This window comes from Mesoplodon bidens, assembly GCF_964165515.1.
Source record: "Mesoplodon bidens genome assembly, chromosome: 2".
NCBI lineage: Eukaryota > Metazoa > Chordata > Mammalia > Artiodactyla > Ziphiidae > Mesoplodon > Mesoplodon bidens.
In genome coordinates, this window is record NC_138177.1 from 126,186,939 (window position 1) to 126,199,461 (window position 12,523).

Here is a 12,523-nt window from a genome sequence, read left to right on the forward strand (position 1 = left end):
TCATTTTAGGATCTCTGGAAACATTTTAATCATTTTTATGAAATATTTTTGTATATTTTTGATTTAAAAACTGAAAATTATCTCAAACCATAAATTAACTTGAAATGTTAAGCATTCTATTAGGTTGAACCTTTTGAAACTGTTGATGATTTGGGGGCTATAAAAATGTCAGTTTCTTAAGTTTCAATGCAGTAACTTCCTGGTGTGTATGTTCAGCTATGAGAAGAATCTTAAATGGTCTCTTCCCACCTTTACTTGTAATTACACAGTTTTATAAAACAGGTACATTCTTAATATGAATCCCTTATAATACTGTACATTTTAGCCTCTAGAAAAAAATTGTAGAAAAATTAACTCAATCATAATGACAAAGCATAGCCAAGGTAAAAATAGCTGTCTTTTTCCTACTAATAAAAAGTCACAATTCAAATTTAGAAAATACTCAGCCACTTACTTTGGTAGAGTTTTCAAGTGATTTTCTCTTAACTCCAATATCCGCAATTTGGCAAGTCTGTAGAAATAAATTTAAAAAGTGCTTCTTAATATTTCTCTATAAAACAATATTCTTATGGTAAAGTAAACTGTTACTTTATTATCCAAACAACTATGTTCAAACATTACATACCACGGTTACAGATTTTTAAGAATTATGCAAATTGGTTATGAGTAGGGTTGAATCAACATTGGAGAATAACAAATATCCCTTTCTTAAAAATAAAGTTTTTTCAAAGATATCATTGAGACCAAGTCATCTAAATCTCCTATGTTTTATAAAATTATATTCACTGTTGTTTGATTGTATGCATTCAACAGATTATTGAATATCTACTAAATACTAGATGCTGCATTCACTGAAACATGGTGATACTTCCCCTCAAGAGACAATAAATGAAGTTGTAATGCAAATAATATAGCATAGTGGTTAAAAGCTTGAGCTTTGTGATCAGACAGATCTGGGTAAAATTCAGACTCTTTCATATCCTATCTGTTTTTTGCTGTGTGACACTGGGCAAATTAATTAACTCCTCATAACTCCAGTTTCCTCATCTATAATGAGCATGTGATAATAGTACAAAATTTATAGGGTTTTGAATATTAAATGATGGCACACATGTAAAGCATAATGCCTGGCACACCATAAGTTTTAGTATGTTTTAGGTTATTACTATTCTTTAATTGAAAAATGGGAAAAGTGCTGTATAATATACCACATTTAATTGACTCTGAGATTAACATCTGAACATTTCAAGTGGATGCACATTTAAAAATTTATAGTATCATCTAGCCTATGATAGTACTGGAGTTGGGATAATCTTGTGAAGGGGATGAGAAGTGTTCACAGTTTCTGTTGCTTGCATAACATTTGTAATTAGAAATGCATTTCACATTTAAGTATTTGTTAGTGTTTTCAATCTGGGACATGCTATTGTTACTAATGCCTATACTGAGCTTTAAAATGTACTCAGTTGAGGCTACTTTAGGACAAATGTTAATTGAATTATCCAAATCCTTAGTGATGTGGGAATATTTCACTATTTGAACTATACAATTCACCTACAAGGTCCCATATTTACTGTGCTTTTAGATATTCAACTAGTTCTTTTCTCCTTTCCTTTTTGTTTTGAGTTCTACCAAATTTCCAATTTAGTTTTAATCTTATAACTCAATCTTTATTTGAAATAAAGTGATTTAGTTCTTCACAGCATGGGTATATCACTAGTTAAAGAAGTTTCTTAAACATTTATATATCTCAAATCTTCTTAATGTTTGTACTATTGTAATAATATTTTATGACTTAGTTTGGCCTTTAGGAGCACTAAATCTCAGGTTTTAGAAAGTATCTTAAAACATTCTTTTGTTAAATTATCAAGCTGAAAGTTATAGAGCTTTTTAGATTACAATAATAAAATAGAGCATTTTTTTGGCAGACAATTCACATAAAATTGAATTCTAATTCCTAAGTGGTTTGGATTTTGGAATTATGTTATCTGTTTGCCCAAATTTCTTCCCCTATATTAGGACTAGTAAAAAAGAACTGACAAAATGCAAGACAAAAAAGTGTGTCTTAGGGAGATAAACATTTCCTGATTTAATAAACCAAAGGTATATTTGTAGTGTTGTCATTAGTACAAGAAGGAAAATCTACTTTATGTGGACAAATGGTGAAGTATCAATTCATTTAGAAATGAGGCAAATGCTCTTTTGAATATCTGTGAATTTTCAGAACTGCCCAAGTGTATGGTATTCGTAGGTATTGTGAAATCATGATGTACAAAAGTAAGGGAATTTGGAAAAAACTTTCGAGGTGATTTCTGTGTGCAAATGGAGGCTACTACCTGTTAAGGGACTTCATTATTCCACTGGGTTCTACTTAATGTCATATATTAGCTTCTGCCAACAGATTGGTGCCGAGTAATACTCAGTCAGTTATTTGAACAATTTTAAAGATGATCATTTAGAAAAATGCAGTTAACAATAAACTTAAAATGTCTTAAATTTCAAGATATATCTTTTATATTTAAAATAGCCAAGACATGGAAACAAACTTTCCATTGACAGATAAATGGATAAAGAAAATGTGTGAATATATATGTATGCATGTGTGTGTATATGTGTGTGTATATCTATCTACCTATCTCTCTCTATATATATAGTCATAAAAAAGAAGAAAATCCTGCCATTTGCAACAACATGGATGGACCTTCAGGGCATTATGCTGAGTGAAATAAGTTGGGCAGAGAAAGATGAATACTGCATGATCTCACTTACATGTGAAATCTAAAAAGAAAAAAAAAACTCATAGAAAAAGAGATCAGATTTGTGGTTACTAGAGGTGGGGGTGGGGTGGGGGAACTGGGTGAAGGTAGTCAAAAGATACAACTTTACAGTTATAAGATAAATAAGTACTGGGGATGTAATGCACAACAGTATTATTATAGTTAACACTGCTGTATGGCACATGGTATATTTGAAAGCTCCTAAGAGAGTAAATTCTAAAAATTCTCATCACAAGGCAAAACACTTTTTCTTTGTAATTATATGAGGTAATGGATGTTAACTAAATTTATTGTCCCAATCATTTTGTAATAAATTTGTCATTACTATGTTATATACCTTAAACTCATATAGTGCTATGTGTCAATTATACCTCAATAAAACTGAAAGAAAAAAAATTCACTCTAGAACATCTAGAAAACATTGAAAATATAAAGATGAAAATAAAAATCATCCATAATTTCACTTCCAAGGAAATAGTCTTTTATTTCATGTACATTCATATTAGTATGGAAAACAGTTTATATATAGCTATGATATGTTTTGAACATAACATCATAGGAATTAAAAGATATTCCTCTAGGCAAGATTATAAATTGCTACATGGTATTGTCATATGGATGTACCATAATATATTCAACCAATCTCCTAGATGGATGTGTGCTTCCATATTTTTCATATTGTAAATAATGATAAACATCCTTGTCCATAAATCCTAGTGTGATACATGATGATATGATACATTTCTAGGAATGAATTACAAAGGCAGTGGTTGTAAATATTTTCAAGTCTTTTAAAGCTCACTGCCCTGCAAGGAGTATATAACCTTCTACAGTTTCATCAGCAGTGTGAGGTTATCTCTCTCCTCATAGTCTATAAATAAATTTACACTTTTTATAACACGCTTGAGCACAAAGACCCTTTGTTGTCATATTAATTTGTACTATTTTTATTATTTATGATGATAAACATTTTTTGTGTTGCCAATTTGTACATTTATTATGAACTGCCAGTATGTGTCATTTACCCATTTTTTTCTGAGAACTTTAACTTCATACGCATTTGTAAGAATTCTTTATAAGTTAAGGATATAATTTACTTTCCATATTCAGTGGAAATATTTTCCTATTTATTGTTTTACCTTAATTAAAAATTTTTTTCTAATATTATATTATTTTAAAAGCATTTTATGAATTCAAATCTATCCATTTATGATATTTTCTTTTGTTTCTATGCTATAAAGGCATTTTCCAACTCAAGAGTCAAAAATATTCATGTGCATTGTTTTCCAGATCATTTCTGATTTTATTTTTTTTTTATATTTAACTCTTTAATTCATCTGGAATTTGATTATTAATGACATGTAAAGACCTAACTTTATTTTTTGCAAAATGTTTCATTAATTGACATGGTCTCATTTACTGGACAAGAATGAGGGTGTCTTTAATTCCAATGGTCACTTTTGAAGCCTCACCTACTGGTGCTGGTACAGTACTTACCTAAAGTGAAAGAAAATTGTATCATTTAAACTTCTTATTCTTACCTTCCAAAATTGGCTGGAAGAAATTCAAGAAAGGCATCATTCAGGTAGAGCTGGGTCAGGTTTAGAAGCTGTGTGAAGCCATCAGGGAGTCTAGAAAGGAGTTAAAGGTTTAGTCATTGCATAGATGTTGCCATAGAAACAGAACAAAAATATATATCTCTAAGGAGAAAAAATAGAAGTGTAATACATTTTCAAATCTCCTTTGGTATCACAGTAATGGAAGAATTTACTGAGCATGTTGTTACAGCTTGAAAATTTTGCCTGTTATTTAAATAAATTGGCATTCACCCACCTCCACACTGCTTTCCTATGCTGAGATTTGTCATTGCCAAAGTCAGAGACATCATTTATTACTGTTGCCCTAACCTTATGCACACCAGTGAGATATTTTTATGGAAATTTCAAGTTGTATGACATGTTTTGTAATTTTAAATTTAATGTATTTTCTCAATAGCATATTCACATATATAGTCAGGCAATGCTATCTACTCATTCAGTTAATAATTAAAATTTGTCTACAGTTTGTGACAATGATGACTAAAGCTGCCCAACATGAAGAGGGAAGGAGTATTTTGTCCCTTTAACTGATAATTTCTTTAATGCAGGCCCAACATACATGTACATTATAATTCAAATTGATCCAATTCATGTGCATTGAACAAGAACATTGTCACAGTAATTAAACCGAATCCTAAAGATTTTAAGAAGCATTAAAAGAGTTGAGAAAATATCCTACGGGAAAATCTTACTAGTTAGATAAAACAATTATTTGAAATGTTTAAATCAGTTTTACCAAAAAGATTTAACTCCAGGATTTTTCTTAAAAGGATAATTTTTTTTAATAATTAAATTCCGACTTAAAAATTTTAATGTCTTTAGGCTTTAGACAAGACCATGTTCTTTCACAAAATACTTCTAAATACTGTTCATATCTGCCTTCCCCTAAAATTCCAACCTATCTCCTTCCTTGAATTTACTGACAAAATTATTTAAAGAGCTGCCTCTACTCACTATTTTTTACTTTACTCCGCAAGCTATTGCTTTCTGGCATCTACCCTAACTCTATTCCTGAAACTGCACTCACCAAAGGCTCTTAAGCCCTAATTCCATTAACTTCATTTCATTTTGTAACCCACACTGCCTAGCAACAGTTGCCATCACTGATTGTGATCACCCAGCAATCCCACTACTGGGCATATACCCTGAGAAAACCATAATTCAAAAAGAGACATGTACCCCAATGTTCATTGCAGCTCTATTTACAATATCTAGGACATGGTAGCAACCTAAGTGTCCACTGACAGATGAATGGATAAAGAAGATGTGGCACATATATACAATGGAATATTACTCAGCCTTAAAAAGAAATGAAATTGTTATTTGTAGTGAGGTGGATGGACCTAAAGTCTGTCATACAGAGTGAAGTAAGTCAGAAAGAGAAAAACAAATACCGTATGCTAACACATATATATGGAATCTAAAAAAAAAAAAAAGTTTCTGAAGAACCTTAGGGTTAGGACAGGAATAAAGATAGAGAATGGACTTGAGGACACAGGGAGGGGGAAGGGTAAGCTGGGATGAAGTGAGATAGTGGCATGGACTTATATATACTACCAAATGTAAAATAGATAGCTAGTGGAAAGCAGCCGCATAGCACAGGGAGATCAGCTCGGTGCTTTGTGACCACCTAGAGGGGTGGGATAGGGAGGGAGTGTGGGAGGGAGATGCAGGAGGGAGGAGATATGGGGATATATGTATATGTATAGCTGATTCACTTTGTTATAAAGCAGAAAGTAGCACACCATTTTAAAGCAATTATACTCCAATAAAGATGCTAAAAAAAAATAAAAGAGTATGTATGTACCCACAGTATAATTTAATAAATAGAACCGGTACCTTTAACACCCTCTAGGTGTCCCTCCCTGACTACATCTATTTGCTCCACAAATTCCTGAATGATGTTTACTTTTCTGCTTTTTAAGGAGTTTTACCACACCTATTTAAATCCCTAAAAAAAGAAAAAAATGTCACATGGCCTTGCATGTATTTAAACATTATATAAATCAAATCATACCATGAATATTTTTCTGAGACTTTTAATAATTCATATTATTAAATAATTAACTGATTAGTTAAATGAAATTCATTCATTTTGATGTAGAGGACTGATCACCATAACACAGTATTCCACTGTATGAATATACCACTATTTATATATCATTCTCCATCTAATTGAACATTACAGCTGCTTCTAGTTTTTTGTTTGTATTTCTATCATATGTTCTATTTATTTTTAACATATATTCCGGTGTACAAGAGTTTACTTAAGCCCCCGCGCCTTGAGCACCTCTGGCCCAGCCATGACTGCGCTGTGCCCGGATATAGGGTGGCGGGAAGAGAGCCTGAAGGGGTTAGTGCACCACGGCTAGCCCGGAGGGAGTCCGGGAGAAAGACTGGAGCTGCCGAAGAGGCAAGAGACTTTTTCTTCCCTCTTGGTTTCCTGGTGCGCGAGGAGAGGGGATTAAGAGCGCTGCTTAAAGGAGCTCCAGAGACGGGCGCGAGCCGCGGCTAAAGGCGCGGACCCTGGAGATGGGCGTGGGACGCTGGGGCTGCTGCTGCCGCCGCCACGAGGCCTGAGTGTGAGCAAAAGTCACTGTCCACGCCCCCCTTCCGGGGAGCCTGTGCTGCTCACCACTGCCGGGGTCCCGGGATCCAGGGAAGGTTTCCCCGGGAAAGCGTACGGAGTGCCTCGGGCTGGTGCAACGTCATGCCGGCCGCTGCCGCTGCAGGCTCGCCCCGCACTCCGTGCCACTCCCTCCCACCCGGCCTGAGAGAGCCAGAGCCCCCAAATCAGCGGCTCCTTTAAACCCGTCCTGTCTGAGCGAAGAACAGACGCCCTCCGGCGACCCACACACAGAGGCGGGGCCAAATCCAAAGCTGAGACCCGGGAGCTGTGAGAACAAAGAAGAGACAGGGAAATCTCTCTGTGCAGCCTCAGATGCAGCGGATTAGAGCTCCACAATCAACTTGATGTACCTTGCATCTGTGGAATACATGAATAGGCAACGAATCATCCCAAATTGAGGAGGTGGACTTTGAGGACAAGATTTAAGATTTTTTCCCCTTTTCCTCTTTTTACAACGAATTATCCCAAATTGAGGAGGTGGACTTTGAAAGCAAGATTTATGATTTTTTTCCCCCGTTCTCTTTTTGTGAATGTGTATGTGTATGCTTCTGTGTGAGATTTTCTCTGTATAGCTTTGCTTCCACCATTTGTCCCAGGGTTCTATCCATCCGTTTTTTTTTTTTTTTTGTATGCGGGCCTCTCATTGTTGTGGCCTCTCCCGTTGTGGAGCACAGGCTCCGGACGTGTAGGCTCAGCGGCCATGGCTCACGGGCCCAGACGCTCCGCAGCATGTGGGATCCTCCCAAACCGGGGCACGAACCCATGTTCCCTCCAACGGCAGGCGGACTCTCGGCCACTGCGCTACCAGGGAAGCCCTCCGTTTTTTTTTAATTAATTACTTTTTTATTTTAATAACGCTACTATATTTTATCATACTTTATTCTATTTTACTTTATCTTCTCTCTTTCTTTTTTCCTACCTTCCCTTCCTCCCTCCCTCCCTCCTTTCTTTCTTTCTTCTTTCCTTTCGTTCCTTCTTTCTTTCTCTCTTTATTTCTTCTACTAATTCTTTCTTTCTACTTTTTCTCCCTTTTATTCTGAGCTGGGTAGATGAAAGGCTCTTGGTGCTGCAGCCAGGAGTCAGTGCTGTGCCTCTGAAGTGGGAGAGCCAACTTCAGGACACGGGTCCACAAGAGACCTCCCAGCTCCACATAATATCAAGCGGTGAACGTCTCCCAGAGATCTCCATCTCAACACAAGCACCCAGCTTCAGTCAACGACCAGCAAGCTACAGTGTGGGTCACCTTATGCCAAGCAACTAGCAAGACAGGAACACAACCCCACCCATTAACAGAGAGGCTGACTAAAAACATGATAAGGCCACAGGCACCCCAAAACACACCACCAGACGTGGACCTGTCCACCAGAAAGACAAGATCGAGCCTCAACCACCAGAACACAGGAACTAGTCCTCCCCACCAGGAAGCCTACACAAGCTACTGAAACGATGTTAGCCACTGGGGAGAGACACCGAAAACAACGGGAACTACGAATCTGCAGCCTGCAAAAAGGAGACCACAAACACAGTAACATAAGCAAAATCAGAAGACAGAAAAACACACAGCAGGTGAAGAAGAAAGATAAAAACCTACCAGACCTAACAAATGAAGAGGTAATAGGCAGTCTACCTGAAAAAGAATTCAGAATAATGATTGTAAAGATGATTCAAGATTCTATTTCCAAGATCCAAAATCTTGGAAACAGAATAGACAAAATGCAAGAAACAGTTAACAAGGACCTAAAAGAACTAAAGATGAATCAAGCATTGATTATAAACACAATAGATGAAATGAAAAATACTCTAGATGGGATCAATAGCAGAATAACTGAGGCAGAAGAATGGATAAGTGAGGTGGAAGATAAAATAGTGGAAATAACAGCTGTAGTGCAGAATAAAGAAAAAGGAATGAAAAGAACAGAAGAGTCTCAGAGACCTCTGGGACAACATTAAACACACCAACATTCGAATTATAGGTGTTCCAGAAGAAGAGAAAAGAAAGGGACTGAGAAAATATTTGAAGAGATTATAGTTGAAAACGTCCCTAATATGGGAAAGGAAATAGTTAATCAAGTCCAGGAGGCACAGAGAGTCCCATACAGAATAAGTCCAAGGAGAAATACACCAAGACACATATTAATCAAACTGTCAAAAATTAAACACAAAGAAATCATATTAAAAGCAGCAAGGGAAAAACAACAAATAACACACAAGGGAATCCTCATCAGGTAAACAGCTGATCTCTCAGCAGAAACTCTACAAGCCAGAAGGGAGTGGCAGGAAATGATTAAAGTGATGAAGGAGAAAAACGTGCACCCAAGATTACTCTACCCAGCAAGGATCTCATTCAGATTTGATGGAGAAATTAAAACGTTTACAGACAAGCAAAAGCTAAGAGAGTTCAGCACCACCAAACCAGCTTTACAACAAATGCTAAAGGAACTTCTCTAGGCAAGAAACACAACAGAAGGAATATACCTACAATAACGAACCCAAAACAATTAAGGAAATGGGAATAGGAACATACATATCAATAATTACCTTAAATGTAAATGGATTAAATGCTCCGACCAAAAGACACAGATTGGCTGAATGGATACAAAAACAAGACCCATATATATGCTGTCTACAAGAGACCCACTTCAGACCTAGAGACACATACAGATTGAAAGTAAGGGGATGGAAAAAGATATTCCATGCAAATGGATATCAAAAGAAAGCTGGAGTAGCAATTCTTATATCAGACAAAATAGACTTTAAAATAAAGACTATTAGAAGAGACAAAGAAGGACACTACATAATGATAAAGGGATCGATCCAAGAAGAAAATATAACAATTGTAAATATTTATGCACCCAACATAGGAGCACCTCAATACATAAGGCAAATACTAACAGCCATAAAAGGGGAAATAGACAGTAACACACTCATAGTAGGGGACTTTAACACCCCACTTTCACCAATGGACAGATCATCCAAAATGAAAATAAATAAGGAAACACAAGCTTTAAATGATACATTAAACAAGATGGACTTAATTAATATTTATAGGACATTCCATCCAAAAACAACAGAATACACATTTTTCTCAAGTGGTCATGGAACATTCTTCAGGATAGATCATAACTTGGGTCACAAATCAAGCCTTGGTAAATTCAAGAAAATTGAAATTGTATCAAGTATCTTTTCCGACCACAGTGCTATGAGACTAGATATCAATTATAGGAAAAGATCTGTAAAAAATACAAACACATGGAGGTTAAACAATAAAATACTTAATAACAAAGTGATCACTGAAGAAATCAAAGAGGAAATAAAAAAATACCTAGAAACAAATGACAATGGAGACACGATGACCCAAATCCTATGGGATGCAGAAAAAGCAGTTCTACGGGGGAAGTTTATAGCAATACAATCCCACCTTAAGAAACAGAAAACATCTCGAGGAAACAACCTGACCATGCACCTAAAGCAATTAGAGAAAGAAGAACAAAAAACCCCCAAAGTTAGCAGAAGGAAAGAAATCCTAAAGATCAGATCAGAAATAAATGAAAAAGAAATGAAGGAAACAGTAGCAAAGATCAATAAAACTAAAAGCTGGTTTTTTGAGAAGATCAACAAAATTGATAAACCATTAGCCAGACTCATCAAGAAAAAAAGGGAGAAGACTCAAATCAATAGAATTAGAAATGAAAAAAGAGAAGTAACAACTGACACTGCAGAAATACAAAAGATCATGAGAGATTACTACAAGCAACTCTATGCCAATAAAATGGACAACCTGGAAGAAATGGACAAATTCTTAGAAATGCACAACCTGCCAAGACTGAATCAGGAAGAAATAGAAAATATGAATAGACCAATCAGAAGCACTGAAATTGAAACTGTGATTAAAAATCTTCCAACAAACAAAAGCCCAGGACCAGATGGCTTCACAGGCGGATTCTATCAAACATTTACAGAAGAGCTAACACATATCGTTCTCAAACTCTTCTAAAATATAGCAGAGGGAGGAGCACTCCCAAACTCATTCTATGAGGCCACCATCACCTTCATACCAAAAGCAGGAAAGGATGTCAGAAAGAAAGAAAACTACAGGCCGATATCACTGATGAACATAGATGCAAAAATCCTCAAGAAAATACTAGCAAACAGAATCCAACAGCACATTAAAAGGATCATACACCATGATCAAGTGGGGTTTATTCCAGAAATGCAAGGATTCTTCAATATGTGCAAATCAATCAATGTGATACACAATATTAACAAGTTGAAGGAGAAAAACCATATGATCATCTCAATAGATGCAGAGAAAGCTTTCGACAAAATTCAACACCCATTTATGATAAAAAGGAATCCAAATTGGAAAAGAAGACGTAAAGCTGTCACTGTTTGCAGATGACATGATACTATACATAGAGAATCCTAAAGATGCTACCAGAAAACTACTAGAGCTAATCAATGAATTTGGTAAAGTAGCAGGATACAAAATTAATTCACAGAAGTCTCTGGCATTCCTGTACACTAAAGATGAAAAATCTGAAAGTGAAATCAAGAAAACAATCTCATTTACCATTGCAACGAAAAGAATAAAATATCTAGGAATAAACCTACCTAGGGAGACAAAAGACCTGTATGCAGAAAATTATAAGACACTGATGAAAGAAATTAAAGATGATAGAAATAGATGGAGAGATATACCGTGCTTCTGGATTGGAAGAATCTATTTTGAAAATGACTCTACTACCCAAATCAAACTACAGACTCAATACAATCCCTATCAAACTACCACTGGCATTTTTCACAGAACTAGACAAAAAATTTCAAAATTTGTTTGGAAAAACAAAAGACCCCGAATAGCCAAAGCAATCTTGAGAATGAAAAACGGAGCTGGAGGAATCAGGCTCCCTGACTTCAGACTATACTACAAAGCTACAGTAATCAAGACAGTGTGGTACTGGCACAATAACAGAAAGATAGATCAATGGAACAGGATAGAAAACCCAGAGATAAACCCACGCACATATGGTCACCTTATCTTTGATAAAGGAGGCAGGAATGTACAGTGGAGAAAGGACAGCCTCTTCAATAAGTGGTGCTGGGAAAACTGGACAGGGACATGTAAAAGTATGAGATTAGATCATTCCCTAACACCATACACAAAAATAAGCTCAAAATGGATTAAAGACCTAAATGTAAGGCCAGAAACTATCAAACTCTTAGAGGAAAACATAGGCAGAACACTCTATGACATAAATCACAGCAAGATCCTTTTGGACCCACCTCCTAGAGAAATGGAAATAAAAACAAAGATAAACAAATGGGACCTAATGAAACTTCAAAGCTTTTGCACAGCAAAGGAAACCATAAAGAAGACCAAAAGACAACCCTCAGAATGGGAGAAAATATTTGCAAATGAAGCAACTGACAAAGGATTAATCTCCAAAATTTATAAACAGCTCATGCAGCTCAATAGCAAAAAAACAAACAACCCAATCCAAAAATGGGCAAAAGACTTAAAT

The 12,523-nt window shown here is 35.8% G+C and overlaps 1 protein-coding gene across 2 annotated transcripts in view; it reads right to left on the reverse strand.

The window, feature by feature from the left end:
* The window catches only part of LRRC7 (leucine rich repeat containing 7), a gene marked incomplete at its 3' end in the record, with an annotated part of 507,551 nt that overhangs the window by 245,377 nt on the left and 249,651 nt on the right, over positions 1–12,523 (reverse strand). For both annotated transcript variants that reach the window (XM_081225604.1, XM_081225603.1), the window contains exons 6-7: positions 4,319–4,408; positions 455–511 (exon numbers count right to left, since the gene is read on the reverse strand). In XM_081225604.1, the coding sequence (XP_081081730.1) occupies positions 455–511; positions 4,319–4,408 (147 nt within the window). The remainder of the gene's footprint in view (positions 1–454; positions 512–4,318; positions 4,409–12,523) is intronic.